The following is a 16,442-nucleotide window of genomic DNA, read 5'->3' on the forward strand; positions in this document are numbered from 1 at the left end:
ATACCAAGTGGGAAATGGTTAGAGTGGGCAATTTACGCTTTAGGGAGGTCTAGAGAGAATTTACACTCAAACATAGTTCACAAATGGTATATTTTATATATACAGATGATTAAGAGTAAAAAATGAATACAATCAGTCAGTGGGCAATAGGCATAGATTTCTCAACAATGATAGCAGCCTCCATTCATAGCAGGCTACCAACTTTTAAAATGTTAGCTTTTAAGCGATTTAATAGTGGCCCTTTTCACATCTGGGTTTGTTCTAGGCCTTTCCCTCTTTCTTCCTCTTGAAGTTTCAACCAACTCCAGTCCAGAGCCTAAAAACAAAACAAGTGCTTATTAAGACACCTCATTCATAAAAACTGTGTGACTTCCTGTCCAATTCCCTCCAAAGTATTTTTCAGCTCAGGTTAGATCCTCTCTTGTGTGACTATAAGCTAGTCTAAATAACAGTGCTTTCTCGCTGGCTAGAAACAAGTTATTGGTGCTATCATATGGGGAAGGCCACCTACCTTTCAACCATCTAACATCAGGTCTCTGAGAGAGGGGCAATGCCACCCACTGTCAAACTGACCTGCAGGGACTGTACTGGCAAAGCATCAGTCTCTCTGCTCCCCTCGCCCCAGTGACTTTACAACAGAAAACGTAAGATGTTACCATAAAGCTGTGCTCTTGATCCTTCATTGTGTGATGCATCACATTCTCTAGCTGATTGCAGAGACTTCGAGATTCCATCAGTAAATCCTCACTAAAACAAATCAGAGAAGATTTTTAAGAATATCACAACAAAAGGATAAAGGAGGTCCATTTTTTCATCACAGGTCCATTTTTTCATCACAGCATACTTTTGCCAGGATTAGCAGAGCTGCTTCATGCCTTCACTAGGCTAGTGGGAACCTATTTTTGTTGTTTTGTTTTTAAAAAGTGAATCATAAACTGCTTTAAATGCCCTCAGTTTGCTGTGTGACTAAAGGGGTCTTCTTCAAAGGAAGTGTAAAGCTTGCTCCCTTTGGCTGTATTTGTGAGAACAGATAATAAAAAGGATAACTAGTGATACAGTGCATGTTTTAAAAATAATTCATTCCTTGCTTGAAAAAAAGCATGTACATTGCAATGCTGAACAGAGGAATGAATCTGTTTGTCTTTGAGAATGTTATTGGAAGCCAGTAAAGTATTTCCTTGTGAAGTCAGCCAGCTCCAACCAAGCATGCTACCAGTCACACACCTTTCTTCTGTCCTGAGTATCCATCACTGGTGTCAAGGTAACCTGTGACGAGTATTGCCTACGAGTTACAGCACATATGTAACATACAAAAATGCAACACAGGAACTTTAGACACATTTGTAAGATGACATAGTCTATGCATGCGCAAGGAAAACAGCAAAGTATTACCCAGTTCAACTAACTGCAGACAAAAGGGTAATGCAGAAGAGGTACCTTCAATCATTTCAGACCCAGTACCCACTTTTAATCCAAACATGCAGTTGGGGATCCAATTCTTACTCTTCTACCATATATTTGCATGGGGCTGTTGCCCTTGTTATGACCCACTGTGGATAATAATAATAATTTATTTTTATACCCCGCCCATCTGGCTGGGTTTCCCCAGCCACTCTGGACGGCTTCCAACAGAATATTAAAATACAATAGTCTATTAAACATTAAAAGCTTCCCTAAACAGATGTCTTCTAAAAGTCTGGTAGTTGTTTTTCTCTTTGATATCTGGTGGGAGGGCGTTCCACAGGGCGGGAGCCACCACTGAGAAGGCCCTCTGCCTGGCTCCCTGTAGCTTTGCTTCTCGCAGTGAGGGAACCGCCAGAAGGCCCTCGGCGCTGGACCTCAGTGTTCGGGCTGAACAATGGGGGTGGAGACGTTCCTTCAGGTATACAGGGCCGAGGCCGTTTAGGGCTTTAAAGGTCAGCACCAACACTTTGAATTGTCCTCGGAAACATACTGGGAGCCAATGTAGGTCTTTCAAGACTGGTGTTATGTGGTCTCGGTGGCTGCTCCCAGTCACCAGTCTAGCTGCTGCATTCTGGATCAGGCCGTGACACACTAGTGGTCCCAAACCACCTGCTGAAGACCAGTGCAGAGGTAACCAATAACTATGAGAGCAAACCATTGCCTTAAATATTACCTTTTAATCCCAGGATCCTGTAAATTACTGTGCAGGGCTGGAACCTGCAATGAGAGTTGACCAGGATTACTAAGGCGTGATGCGCTTATGCTGTCTGGGCTCCCACTGACAGGCCCACGCACCTTGCTCTGCAGGAGAGGAAGAACACAGATCAAGCTTTCTACATGCAATATGAAGAAATACACTATTTTCATTTAAAGGCATTGCTGCCAGTGACTGCCAAACAGCTGTCAGGATCCCTGAAGAATATCAGTAATACAAAGTTCACAATGCAGGGGGCAGCAACAGGAAAGGACGGGGCATGCTCTAGGGTTATATACTCAGTTAATGTGAGGCCCAACAAGTCCGGCCTAGAGCCCTCAGAATTTGTGAAGCCCACTGGTTTCTTAGCAGACAAGATGATGGGGAAAGGGTTGTCAGAAGATTTTGAGAGTTGGGAGGGAGCCGTGGGCACAGTTAATTCTACTTGATCTTCGCCAGATGGAGAAGAATCTGATGTTCCTAACCAGAAAAATATCTTCCACTTTACTCACACAGGCAATTTTCAACAGGTTCCACAGCTCTTTCTGTCGTTTATCCTGAAGCTCAACAACCATTTTCTCATCCTCATTCATCAGGCTCATCACCTCATCCACTTTAGGAAATAACTCCAGTGCCTTTTGCTTGCAGACAACTGTTTTACTGTAAAGAAGAGATAGCCTTCTAATCACGTGTCATCAGCTCTACTAGCACAAGGAGAGGGGGAGAGACAGAGAACTCTGAGAGGTGTGGGACAATGGCAGAGTTCCACGAAACAGCATTCCCCCATTCAACTTGATTCCCAGTAACCAGGACAACCTCACTACAGTGGGTCTTTGGGTGTCCTACCTGAGCTGAGCATAAAGGAGGCCAACTTTCTTTTCAAAGGTCTGGATTGCTTGCAGAAGTAGCCTCACGACTTCTTGGCTGTCTCCGCTAGTCCTTTGGTCTAGACAAAAAGTACCGTATTTTTCGCTCTATAACACGCTCCCAACCATAACACGCACATAGTTTTAGAGGAGGAAAACAAGAAAAAAAAATTCTAAACAAAACAGTGGATGTATGATTTTTGTGGTTCATGCTGTGGCCACAGACATGTGATCTGACGGAGAGTTTGGGGTAGCCCAATGCAAAAATCCTGAGGATCTATGTGGACCCGTGCTTTGTAACCATGTTTTTGCACCACTGCGGCCCCAGGCAACAGTGGGTGCGTGATTTTTTTGGTGCAAGCTGTAGCCATGGACATGCTATGTGATCTGATGGTGAATTTGGGGTGACCCAGTGCAAAAATCCTGAGGATCCATGTGGATCCATGCTTTGTAACCACGTGAATGAAGGAACTGTCAGTAATGTATGGTATCTCCAATACAGTGATGAAGGAAGAGGAGGGGGGAGCTCACACTTGTCCTAGGCAAAGCAGCCAACTCCTATAGGCCTACGTGCCTTCACCCCCCATTAAATATTTGAGGGAGTCATCCCCCACCCCCCATTGTGGTATGTGAGTGGGGCTTACCTGGCTGTCCCCCCAATATTTTTTGAAGTTGGAAGAGGGAGGGAGGGAGGGAGGGAGGGAAGGAAGAGAGAGGGGGAACTCACATTTGTGCAGCTGCCTTGCCTTGAACCGGAGCAAAAAGAGGAGGAGGAGACTCAGGGACACGAGCCTTGTAAGCCGCTTTGTTTGAATTTACCGGTGAGGTGCTGGGGGAGGGACGGAAGGGGATGCCCTCTTTGTCCCTCCTTCCGGCTCATTGTAAAGAAAGCAGAGTAAGAGCCGCTTACATTTGTGTAAGGGAGAGCCATAGAGCAGGCAGACACTGAGAAAAAGAGGCTGTCTCCCTTTCCCCACCTTGGCTTTTACACGCTGTGCGCAGCTCTGGCCGGCTTCCGAGCGCCCACCTCGCCAAAAAGCCGTAGAGCAGGCAGACAGGAGGAAGAGAGGCTGTCTCCCAACACTCAGCTGTTGCTCAGCTGTTGCCGGCTTCTCAGCAAGCCAAGCGGAGGAAGAGAGGCTGCCGAACAGCCAGCAAGAGTGGCTCCTCCTGCCTGCATTCGCTCCATAACGCGCAGACACATTTCCCTTTACCTTTGGGGGGGGGGACTGAGTGTTATGGTGTGAAAAGTACGGTACGCAGAATCAAGTGGCATGTTAGGCAGAGGGTGGGGGCAGGGGCGAGAAAGCTCCTGAAAGACATAAGAAAGGAAACAGACCCCATTACTGTTGGGCAACAGGCAAAGGAATTAAAACCCTTGCACAGCTTCCGCAAGATTGGATCTATTCTAGTATAAATTAATACCCCTCTCTGGATTTGGCATCACTGCCACTAATGCAGATTAAAATCACCGCTCTATATCTGGCGGCATTCTTCAACATTGTTCAGTAAAACTTGGAGCCAACTGGTAACAGCTAGTTCATCAGAGTGAAATGTGAATGGAATACCAAATGCTGTTGAAGTGGTTGCCAGAACGCAAATCACTGCTCTTTAGTATTCATCCCCCACCATGTCCATAAAAAAGTGGGGCAAAAGCATGTTAAGGGGTAACAATCTTCTCATTATTAGTAACGCACTATTCTGTGTTGTGTTTTGTACTACAGAAGTCTCAAAGGAGACGGGTGGGGGATGTTGATGCTAAAAGAACTGGGATTGTAAACATGCATCTCCACAGCACTGTCAAGGAGCACAAGGTTGGGGAAATGGTGAGATGAGAAAGCAGTGCTAGCACATGGTCTTGCGGCAATTCCTCTCCTGTGCCCAGCTGTAGTCAGTTTCCTTTGGAACTGATCATGCGGCAACAAGATTCCTATGCTACAAAGGCTTTTTTTACCTCTTGGCTTTTCTCTCAGTCTCTGGTACAAGTCCTTTGCTTGTCCCTCTCTATAAAAGAAACAGGAAAGACAAATTTTCTCCAGCACTTGTGAGTGTAGAAGCAAGCCCACCCCACCCAACACCATGTTCAGACCAACTGAGTGCTCAGCATGGTTCAAGACCTGCATGGCTTTGGGCAAAAATTGCTCTCTTAGCCTGTTACCCTTCTGTAAGAAGTGAGAATCCTAGGGACTTACACACATTACAATTGGTAGAGCACTTTTAAGTTGCAATGATAACTTCGAGCGTATCCCCTGTACAGCTTGCCCTTCTCTCCCATAAATCCCATTTGGCTACAGTTCAATGCTCCACTTATTTAAATTATTTACAAAATAAAATTACTATAAAAATATCATTTAACAACAACTTACAAGAACAAACAGAATACTAACAACATAACTACATCAGCCTTTCTTTTGACATGATTTTCCTCAGTGCCTCTCCTGCCCCCCTTTTCTAGTACTCCTCTCTTACTGACAATGGCACTCTTCAGTATGGAGAGGGAGGGGGGAACAAGGAGCAACTCAAATTCTGTGCCATATGATCTTGCAGCCTCTCAGTGGAGTAAGTGCTGTTCATCTGCCAGTTTAGATTCAATCTCAAGGATTAAATCCGCAGGATTAACAAGACCCAGAAGATTCTTAATCTAAAATGCAAATTTCCTTAGCCAGCACAAGGTTCAGCTATACATTTCTTAGAATAGTGGAAAACCTATCCCTTAACATCGCCATTCCAAGTGACCAGGAGGATGCTCTTTGATTGCTCCCCCTGCACACACGTAACTAGAAAGACTAGACAAGAAGAAAGGTTCTGGCCAGTCTTCTACATGATGTGCTGTTGCTGGTTTTTTGGTGCATGGAGCTTTAACCCATCTGCAGCCTGAAATGGTAGAGTTCAGGTGAGACTCTGCTGAATGTATACAATGGCCTAGTGTCCGATATGGAGGGAGAGAGATTAGATTAGCCTCCCCCAGCCTGCTGCCTTCCAGATTTGGATGAGTTGCACCAGCCTTTTCATAATAATAATAATAATAATAATAATAATAATTTATTATTTATACCCCGCCCATCTGGCTGGGCCTCCCCAGCCACTCTGGGCGGCTTCCATAAAAACCAAAAATACAATAAAATATCACACGTTAAAAACTTCCCTGAACAGGGCTGCCTTAAGATGTCTCCTGAATGTCAGATAGTTGTTTATCACTTTGACATCTGCTGGAAGGGCGTTCCACAGGGCGGGCGCCACTACCGAGAAGGCCCTCTGCCTGGTTCCCTGTAGCTTTGCTTCTCGCAATGAGGGAACCGCCAGAAGGCCCTCGGCGCTGGACCTCAGCGTCCGGGCAGAATGATGGGGGTGGAGACGCTCCTTCAACCTGGCTATGTTGTGTGTTGGCGTGGATAACCTCCTTTGGGCCGCATGACAGCAGTAGGCGTGGGTACCACCCGCATTTGTAGGGCACCCCCCCAAAAAAAATCTGCTGATCGCTGCGGATCAGATGAGGAGGTGAAAGTGATGGCCCCTCCCAGCTCAACAAATGGCTGCTCTGATGGCTGTGGAAGGGGCAATTTGCCTCCCATAGTCATCAGGCTACTGGGGCCTGGGCAGGGCAGAGAGGTTTAAGCTGCGCCACCCACTCCAGCATGGTGTGTACCTTAATTTTTTCTTTTCTGCCACCACCGACAAAATTGGTGGAGTCTTGATGGGCAGGAGGCATAAACATTTGCTTGTGGGGCTGGATCAGACCTGGCTGGGTTGGCTATAAGTGCAACCTAGAGAAAGGTAAGCACCAAAAAAAACTAAAAATCATTTTTTTAAAATAGGTATATTTAAGTGCTGTGCCACTGGATTCAGTGACTTAGGTGTGCCTAACTTTCTAAGTTTCCTATGCTGTCCTTTAAATATAGGGCAACCCAAATAAAAGCTATCATGTCTGACGTGTTACACATGCATACCTGACCTCTTCCGAGGGTACATGTCTATCAAACAAAGGAGTTGTGATTTTATGCTGCCCCAGGATGATGGATACTGGAGAGAATGGTATTTAGGAAAGGGCTAAAACAACCCAAGGCACTACAAGCAACTACTTACAGGGCATCCAGAGAGCTCCCTTGTTTCGGGCCCTGTGGGATTCTCTGCAGGTCCACAATGTCTGTCTGTAGGGCCATCGTCTTCTTCACCAGCTGCTCAACTTCCTCCTCCTTGGGAGGCAGAGGAGGGGACAAGGAAAGGACAGCAAACCAGGAATGGTTTGGTCATGTTGCAAGACATTATTTCCAGTAGCTTAGGCTGCAGGTAACCCAACTCTTTCCAGCCAGTCTTAAACAATCCCAGGCTAGCAGTGAGACAGTGGCATCATGCCCAAGGAAGCTGGAGGAGATGCCCTTTTAATACCAGGCACCTGCGCTCTGCCTTCTGCCACTGACTCAAAATTCACAGCCAGAGCTGGTGTTGTGAGGGGCTTGCAGTCTTGAGCCCACCTGATGACTCCTCGAGAGCAGCTTTCACCGATCTGGCACCCTCCAGATATTTTGGGCTACAACTGCCATCAGCCCCAGCCATGACAGCCATGCTATTGGGGGTTGATGGGAATTGTAGTCCAAAACATCTGGAGGGTGCCAGGTTAGTGAAGGCTGCCTAAGATCCAGCCAGGGGAAACAAATTTCAAAGCCAACCAACCAAGTGAAACAAACAAATATACAGATGTTTTGTTGCCACACTGTTAGCTTTTGGACAACACACTGGAAGGTATAATTTTCAGAGCCTTTTGACAATACTTGAAGTTCTACCTCTGAAGCCAGCAAGACAGACAATGGTGTTGGCATAATTCTAGTACCTAAACCTAGCACTTCTCACCTGTGTGCTCCTCTTGCAAAAGCACAGCAGGTGCTGACAAGAAGGAAATTTGCATTCTGGCCTTCCTCCTACGGCTTGCCCTCTGCAAAGAGGCTCATCTGGCCTCCACATTAAGATCTTTAAGATGCCAGGCTCATGATTTGGAATGTTGTTTAAGGTCTTATTGCTGTTGGGTATCTTTTTAGCCAGATCAGTTTTGATTGTGATTGTGAATATTATTTGGACTTAGCTGTTTGTTTCAAAAGTCTCTCTAAATACCTTACCAGAAAAAGAGCCAAAAAGAATATATCACAACCATCACAATGGCCCATAAAAAGACCTAGCCGAACTTCTGCAGCTTGGGGGATGTGACTGAACTAATTCTAATGATTATTTTAAGTGGTTTGGCTGAAAGAGTTACATTTTTATATTGCTCATTTTTAACAGATAACAGTTTTTTAACAGTTTATTCATTGCTTTCCCTGTTAAGTCACTTGGAGACTAATAAGCTCTGTAACACAGTCCTAGTAAGTGGCCTTTGGTAAGCCCTCACTCTCAGCTTCAGCTCTCCATCAACAATATGGGTGCAATACTAGCCTGTCTTACAGGGCTGGTACAAGGATACGTAGACAAGGTTTTTTAGAGATACTTGGAACACTTTAAAGCAGGGGCGGGGAGACATCAGGCTTGGGGATCCACTTTGCTTGTTACTAGAACACCAAGATCCACCACCCAGAACCTGATGCAAAAGATGCACAATGAAGAGAATTCTTAGCTCAAGAATTTACTGTATGTTCCAGAACAGGATGGAGCTCACAGTCTATACTGCCTGCTATCTACACTGTGGATGGCAGTGACTCTTGAGGGTTTGGGACAGGGTTCTCTGCCAGCCCTAGCCAGAGGTGCTATTCAAGATTGAATCTGAACCTTTGGCATGCAAAAGAGATCCTCTACCATTGAGCTCCAGCCCCTTCCCAAGCTATTTTCATATTAAAGCTGCTTGCCTCAAAATGTTTTCATTCCAGCAGTATAATTTAGGACAGGTAGGGGAGAGTCATTTTGCTGCTGCCATGGTTAAGCAACTGAGAGTCAGAAATGCGTTCTGGTTTACTACAAATCACTCAAGTGCTTGTTATTGTTTATTGTTACTGGGTCCTCTTAGCCTTTCTCCTCCTGTGACCACAACAACTCTGTTAATCTCCAGCTAATTTTCTACCCCTTGCCCACAAGCTCTGAAAGAAACAAGGAACATCTTGGGTTTATTTCTCGTCCATTAATCTGCTGCTTCCCAAAGTCCAACAATTCAGACAGGATTGCCAAGAAATTGATCCCAGCCTGGTAACTCTAAGCATCCTGTAAGAGAGCAAGGCAAAACACTCATCTAAGCAAAACAAAAGATAAAAAAGTCCAAGCCTACCCGCCCACAGAGCTCCACCGTCTGCTCCATTTCCTTCCATGCAAGCAGCAGTTTCTCAGAAGCTGTAAAAAGAAAAGAGCTCTGGTTTTCAAGAGACCCTTCCTAAATCAGCAAAAGTATCACTTTGTTTTTTTTTTTTATAATAATTTTTTATTGCTTTTTTTCCAAGGTCAAAATACATCGTCAGTAACACAACAAAAGCGGTTTTACAAAGAAAAGAAGAAATTATAGAAGAAAATTCACTTTTTCAAATCAATTTTCATGATCAACCGGACTTCCCCACGTCCTCCATCCCCTGCTTTCTTTACAATAAAAATAAACAGCAAATTAATACCTTAATTCAAATGTTTTTGTGTTTTCATTTGGTTATATAGTCTGCAATTTATACTTTTCTAAATCATAACTTAGTTTCCATCATTTACCAATCTCAATACTGAAGCATGTTTTTCCCAAAAGCTTAGCAAATTCTCAACATTCATATAACTTATAGTGTTTTTGCAAATAGTCCTTAAATTTTTTCCAGTCCTCTTCCACTGCCTCTTCTCCCAGTTCTCGGATTCTGCCTGTCATTTCGGCTAATTCCATGTAGTCCATCAGCTGCGAATGCCATTCTTCCAGCGTGGGTAACTCCTGTGCCTTCCAGTATTTGGCTATAAGAATTCTTGCTGCTGTAGTTGCATATAAAAAGAAGGTTCTATCTTTCTTTGACACTCTCTGGCCCACAATGCCCAGGAGGAAGGCCTCTGGTTTCTTATGAAAGGTATACTTAAACACCTTTTTCAACTCATTGTAAATCATTTCCCAAAAAGCCTTCACCCTCGGGCATGTCCACCAGAGGTGAAAGAATGTTCCTTCAGCCTCCTTACATTTCCAACATTTATTATCAGACAAATGATATATCTTTGCAAGTTTGACTGGGGTCATGTACCACCTGTATACCATTTTCATAATGTTTTCTTTTAAGGCACTACATGCCGTGAATTTCATACCGGTGGTCCACAACCTTTCCCAGTCTTCTGACATAATGTTGTACCCAATGTCTTGTGCCCATTTTATCATAGCTGATTTAACTGTCTCATCTTGAGTGTTCCATTTAAGCAGCAAGTTATACATTCTTGAAAGCACTTTCGTCTTAGGTTCAAGTAGTTCTGTCTCTAATTTGATTTTTCCACCTGGAAACCAATTTTTTTATCTTTTTTAAAAATCTCTAAAATTTGGGCATAATGAAACCAGTCTCGCACCTTTCCTTTCAATTTTTCAAAACTCTGCAACCTCCAGGTATCACCATCTCTTTCTATTATCTCACAGTATTTTACCCAGCCACTCTCCATGTTCCGTAGTTTTATAGCCTTAGCCTCCATCGGTGATAACCACCTCGGAGTCTTACTTTCAAGTAAGTCCTTATATTTAGTCCAGACAATGAATAGAGCTTTCCTGACAATATGGTTTTTAAACAGTTTGTGAAGCTTTACCTTGTCGTACCACAAATATGCATGCCACCCAAAAGCATTGCTATGCCCTTCCAGATCTAGGACATCAGTGTTTTCTAACAAAAACCAGTCCTTCATCCAGCAGAAGGATGCAGCTTCATAATACAATCTTAAGTCCGGCAGGGCAAACCCCCCTCTTTCCTTTGCATCTGTTAATATCTTAAATTTTATTCGGGGCTTTTTGCCCTGCCAGACAAACTTCGCAATATCCCTCTGCCACTTTCCAAAACATTCCACTCTGTCCACGATCTGGAGGGTTTGAAACAAAAACAACATTCTTGGCAATACATTCATCTTAACTGCTGCAATTCTTCCCGACAAGGAAAGTTTCAATCTTGACCAAGTTTCTAAGTCCTTTTTGATTTCCGACCAGCATTTTTCATAATTATCCTTAAATAAATTCAAATTTCTCCCAGTCAGGTTAACCCCCAGGTATTTCACTTTTGTAACCACATTTAATTCTGTTTCCTTCTGGAACCCATCTATTTCTGAAGGTGTCAAGTTTTTTGCCAGAACCTTGGTTTTTTGTTTGTTCAACTTGAATCCCGCCACCCGACCAAACTCAGAAATTAGTTCTAAAGCTCTTTTTGTGCTGGTTTCTGGCTCCTGTAATGTCAAAACCAAATCATCTGCAAAGGCCTTCAGTTTGTATTGTTTTTCTCCGACCTGTATTCCTTCCACCAGCTGGTCCCTCCTAATCAGATTCAGCAACACCTCCAGGACAGAAATAAATAACAAGGGTGATAGGGGGCACCCCTGTCGTGTCCCTTTTTCAATTTTAAATTCCTCTGTCACCACACTGTTTACTATCAATTTAGCCTTTTGTTCTGAATAAATTGCTTCGATACCATTTTGGAACGCCCTTCCCACTCCCATCCCTTCCAAATTTTTCTTCATAAATTTCCAAGATATGTTGTCAAAGGCCTTCTCCGCATCTATAAAAATCAAAGCTGCTTTCGTATTCATATTTGTCTGTAGTAACTCCAAAACATCAATAATATTCCTAGTGTTATCAGACAAATGTCTACCAGGGAGAAAGCCTGCTTGGTCCTTATGAATTACTTCATTCAAAACTTTTTTCAGTCTGTTTGCTAAAATATCAGCAAAAATTTTGTAATCCACATTTAGGAGTGAGATGGGACGATAATTCTTAAGTTGAGTCTTTTCAGATTCCAATTTTGGTATCAGGGTGATGAATGCCTCTTTCCACGATTCTGGTGCCCCCTTCCCTTCCAAAATCTGATTACATACCTCCATTAGTGGCTGTATCAAATATTCCTTCAGTGTCTTATAGTATTTGGAGGTAAGTCCGTCTGGGCCTGGGGATTTGCCTATTTGCATGTTCTGAATGGCACTTTCAATTTCCTGTTGTGTTATTTTATAGTTCAGAGCTGTTTGTTTGTCTTGTGTTAGCTTTTGAAGGCCATGACTTTTTAAGAAATTATTTATTTCAATCTCTGCTTGGGGTCCTTGGGTATAGAGTTTTTTAAAATATCTCTGGAAACACTTTCTAATTTCTTCTGGTTTCTGAATACATTCACCTTCGACCTCCAGATTGGTAACAAAGTTCAATTTTTGTCTCTTTTTCAGCTGCCATGCCAGCAGCTTCCCACATTTGTTTGCCGATTCAAATGATCTTTGTTTCATCTGTTTAATTTTCCATTCAATTTCTTGGTTTATCAATTTCGTATATTGTGTTTGGTAGAATTTTATTTCTCTTAAAACTTCTTTTGATTTTGGATTTAGTCTCAGCTTTTTCTCTCCATCTCTTATTTTGTCCAGAATCTTGTCCTTTTTACCATTCCATAGTTTTTTCTTGATGGTGTTCTGTTGTATCAGGAACCCTCTCATAACAGCTTTACTCGCGTCCCAGATTATTTTCTTTTCCACCAAAGTATTCAAATTTATTTCAAAATAGTCTTTCAACGTTTTTTGGGCCTTCTTCACGATCTCCTGATCTCTAAACAAGTGGTCATTCATTCTCCATCTGAAGGATCCAGCTGGTGTGAGTCTCAAGTCCATTTTCAAGGCGTTATGGTCGGAGCAAGTTTTAGGGCAGATCTCTATTTTTCTTGTCTTAGGTGCCAGTCCTCTAGATATCCAGATTTGGTCGATTCTTGTCCAAGATAGGTGGGCCTCAGAAAAGAATGTTCCCTCCTTACCTAGAGGGTTCTTTGTCCTCCAAATATCAATCAAGTCCATATTGTCTGTCAGTTCAAAAAAAGTCTTTGGAAGTCTGCCATCTTTGTTCAAATTTTGGTTTTGTGACTTATCCATGTAAGTGGAGACTACCCCATTCATATCTCCCATCAAAATGATGTTGGTATAGTCAATGTGGTCCAGCTCTAAAGATTTCTGCCGTCTTTCCCTGTATCACCAATGAATTTTTAAAGTGCAGGCCGAGTATGTTATCCTTTTCTTGCTTAGATCTCAAAATGATCAGGCAATCTCTTGGTTTATCCTTCTTGACCACTCTTCCTAATCTGAAAGCGGTGACAATTTTAAAGTCCTTCTCTTCTGCCAATCCCCAGAACTTGGATATTTCTGTTGTCAAGAAGCTAATCAAGTCCTCTTTTTCTAGTTCTGGGATATTTCTAAGCCTCAGATTGCTTTCCCTGTTTTTCAGTTCTGCCAGGGACAGGTACGCTTGCTGTTCAGTAACCTGTCTACTCAGTGGTCTTACCTCCCCTCTTAATTCCTCTATCCTCTTTTTATTTTCGTCTGCTTTTGTATTGACTTCCTCGACTAGTTTTCGGTTTTCTGTTGTAGTCTTTTCAATATTGCCTATTGCCTGTGTATTCTTCGTGACTTGGTCTGTCAATTTATTGATTGAAGCTGTCACCTGGTCAAATTTAGCAGCTTGTTCATCAAATCTAGCTGCTTGTTCATCAGCTTTCTTATTCAATGCTGCCAGTTGGTCCAATATTTCTTTGGAGACAGGATCTAACCCTCCAGCAGCCATCTCCCCAAGAGGTGGCTGTATAGGTTGTCCTTCTTGCAGACCTGTCACAATTGGAACAGACGATCTACGTAGCTGCACAGGCAAAGTTGTTTGCAAAAGTTCAGTTTGTTTTGCTTTCTTTCCAGCCCTTGTTTTTGCTGCGCCACTCATTCCACAGCTGTCCCTGAGTCAAGGTCAAATTGTAAATCCCATGGGAAACAATCCAAAAGATAGTAAACATCCAGATATAAAAAGTTCCAAGTCAACCAGCAGTTCTCAGAGACTAATAGTTCTGCAATCCAGTAGGGGGAGCTCCCAAAAAGGGATGGAAAATTCCTACTATTAAGTTCCCCCCCCCAAAAAAGAGCCAAATAAAATCCAAAACAGAGGGGGGAACCCTCCACATTCAGTTTTAACTGCAGAGAATAAAAATTCTTGGCAAAGGTGCATGCAACAGTTCCTTTTTTTGCCACTACAAAGTAGCCCAATATAACTTTATATTTATATACAGTTACCGCAGTCCGATGTTACTTGTATCCAGGCAGCCCGGGAGCCAGGCTTCGTAACTTTGTAATCCACAAAAAAATAGAAAGAGGAACCACAGTCTTTGTCCACTTGTAAAGCTGTTATCACTTTTTTTTAGATTTTAGACAGTCCAAACCGAATTTGCAAAGTAAACTCCAACTTCTTTTAACCTCCTTTCAAAGCTTCCGCTTTAGAAAAGTCTTTGCTCGATACTTTAAACAGAGCCGGAAGACTGACTTCCTTTTTAGCGTCTCCCGCTTTCAGCCAAATTCCGCCAGATTAGGTTCAAATAAAGCCTCAGGTTTCTTACTCACGAGTAAGTTGTTTCAGTTCAGTTGTTAAAGGAAGAAAGGTCAGCGCTGATCAGCAGCAGCCGCGCGGCTTCGCTTCCGCGGAAAGAGCGATGGATTCACAGCACCGCTACCCCCTCCACGTTCCGATACCCCTTACGGGGTCTCTTCTGCGTTTCCGAGGTCGCTTCTGGTGCCCGCCGAACCCCACGGCCACGGGCTCACTCTACCCGTGGTTTCTCTAAGTGGGTCGTCGCTGTGCCGCAGCGCACGACCCTTTTCCGCGGAGCCCCTCCTCAGCAACTGAAGAGGACCGCCATTGCTGAACGCGCCGCCTCCGGAAGTCCAGCAAAAGTATCACTTTGAGCCTTCTCAAGGAGTCACCATAAACATTAGATGCTGTGGCTGGTGAAAACCAAGTCTGATGGGGGAAGATGGGAATTTAGGGCAGGGCTGGTGCAAGGCATGGTTTACTGAAAAGAGGCACGACATTGCAGAACAAGTCATTTTTACAGAAACCCTTTTCTAAACTGAGCTAGGACTGAAGGGGTCTGTTGCTGTTCACACTGAGGAGGAGGTGATTAGAGAGCTCTGACATGCAATATAATAAAGGTGGGAAGTCCAAGATCAAAGGCCGTCCTGGAAGTCAACAGGAAGCCTTTGAGGCACCACAGACAAAAGAAAAGCTTGTGAAGGCAGGGAGGCTGTCCAAGAGTATTCAGATTCTCATCAGACATTGACAATGGGGTGGGAGCACATGGGGCACGACTTCTGTCCCTGCAGGGCATGCGGGGGTGGGGGGTGGTGGAGAGCAGGCCAGGAACCGCTTTCCTCAACCAACGCCAAGCTATGCAATAATACAGATAAGAAGATAAACATAATTTCTTAAGCGTATAAAGCAAATAAGCACTATTAAAATTCTGTTGTTTGTTTAAGTTCTCTCTCCCTCCAAGAATTCCCTGCACAAAAATATCCTGGCTGATGAAGAAGGAGAAGTTTAGCCTAACCTGCTGTCACCCAGCCCATGCTTTCTGGCCTGGGGAAGGATTGAGACTTGCAATCATTTCTTAGCAGTCTCTGGTGGTCCAGTCAAGGAAGAAGTGCAAAATGTGATACTGTAGGGAGTGTGACCTGGCATCAAGGCAAACAAAACCCGCGGAAGAGGTCTGTCCTAGCAACTGCTTTCCTATCATTAAAAACAGCCAAACTCACTGATTCCAAATTCAGTTTGCTCATTGTACTTCTCCAAGTCAATCTGGATACTGGCTTTGAAGAAGTCCAGCTTTGCCTTCAGCTGCTGCGATAGGGAGGCCATCGTGTTCTTCATCTTGGAAAGGGTACTGTTGTGGCGCAGAAGGTTCCTCCTACAAAGCCAGGCAGAAAGAGAGAAAAAGAGTTGCCCCCTTGGAGTCCCAGCTGACCAGACCTTGTCTGCTCCCCTTGGCTTGGGCTCCACAGCCATCAGCCCCACCCAGTGTCAGCACATTGACATGGCGCACCTTTTAACCAGTAGTTCTTTCTCAGTCTCAAAGACAGTATTGTAAATTTATACGACTGTCTATCTATAAATATTCCTGGGGTGGCTTGCTAACACTGCAGCGTATAATAATATAAACCAACAAAAAGCAATAAAAAACCAGCCAAGAAAAAACAACAATAGAGACAGCATCAAACATTTACAGTCTGGATTAAACTAAAAAAGCAAAAAGCCTTGGTCAATAAAACCTTGGCACAGAAAAAGCCAAAGAGGAGCCAAGCAGGAGCCTATTTCATATAACCTGTATTTAGAGTGGCATGCAATCCACACAGCTGGGGTACACAAATGTGGTTACTGAGGGCAAAAAATTAGCCCCTTGGTAATTTCCGTGTTTCTCCTTTCCTTTTTAAAGCAAGGCTTCCAGCCCCAAGAACTACAAGCATAAGCAGAA

General features: G+C 43.7%; 1 protein-coding gene and 1 long non-coding RNA gene across 4 annotated transcripts in view; one reads left to right on the forward strand and one right to left on the reverse strand.

Annotated features, from left to right (window-relative positions):
• Positions 1–73: 73 nt before the first annotated feature.
• The window catches only part of IKBKB (inhibitor of nuclear factor kappa B kinase subunit beta), a 34,118-nt gene continuing 17,749 nt past the window's right edge, over positions 74–16,442 (reverse strand). The window contains exons 13-21 of one of the 3 annotated variants that reach the window (XM_081200948.1): positions 15,727–15,878; positions 9,269–9,330; positions 7,108–7,217; positions 4,979–5,028; positions 3,005–3,104; positions 2,671–2,818; positions 2,138–2,181; positions 657–747; positions 74–316 (exon numbers count right to left, since the gene is read on the reverse strand). In XM_081200948.1, the coding sequence (XP_081057074.1) occupies positions 245–316; positions 657–747; positions 2,138–2,181; positions 2,671–2,818; positions 3,005–3,104; positions 4,979–5,028; positions 7,108–7,217; positions 9,269–9,330; positions 15,727–15,878 (829 nt within the window). In that variant the 3' untranslated portion in view covers positions 74–244. Of the gene's footprint in view, positions 317–349; positions 748–2,137; positions 2,266–2,670; positions 2,819–3,004; positions 3,105–4,978; positions 5,029–7,107; positions 7,218–9,268; positions 9,331–15,726; positions 15,879–16,442 lie in introns of those variants that run through there. The other 2 variants (XM_081200947.1, XM_081200946.1) reach the window with 2 other exon arrangements.
• LOC308590808 lies at positions 7,224–15,736 on the forward strand. The gene is made up of 2 exons (XR_014009908.1): positions 7,224–8,894; positions 15,468–15,736. It is a non-coding gene; the product is annotated as an uncharacterized lncRNA (long non-coding RNA).

Source organism: Podarcis bocagei (assembly GCF_964188305.1).
Source record: "Podarcis bocagei genome assembly, chromosome: 7".
Classification (NCBI taxonomy): domain Eukaryota; kingdom Metazoa; phylum Chordata; class Lepidosauria; order Squamata; family Lacertidae; genus Podarcis; species Podarcis bocagei.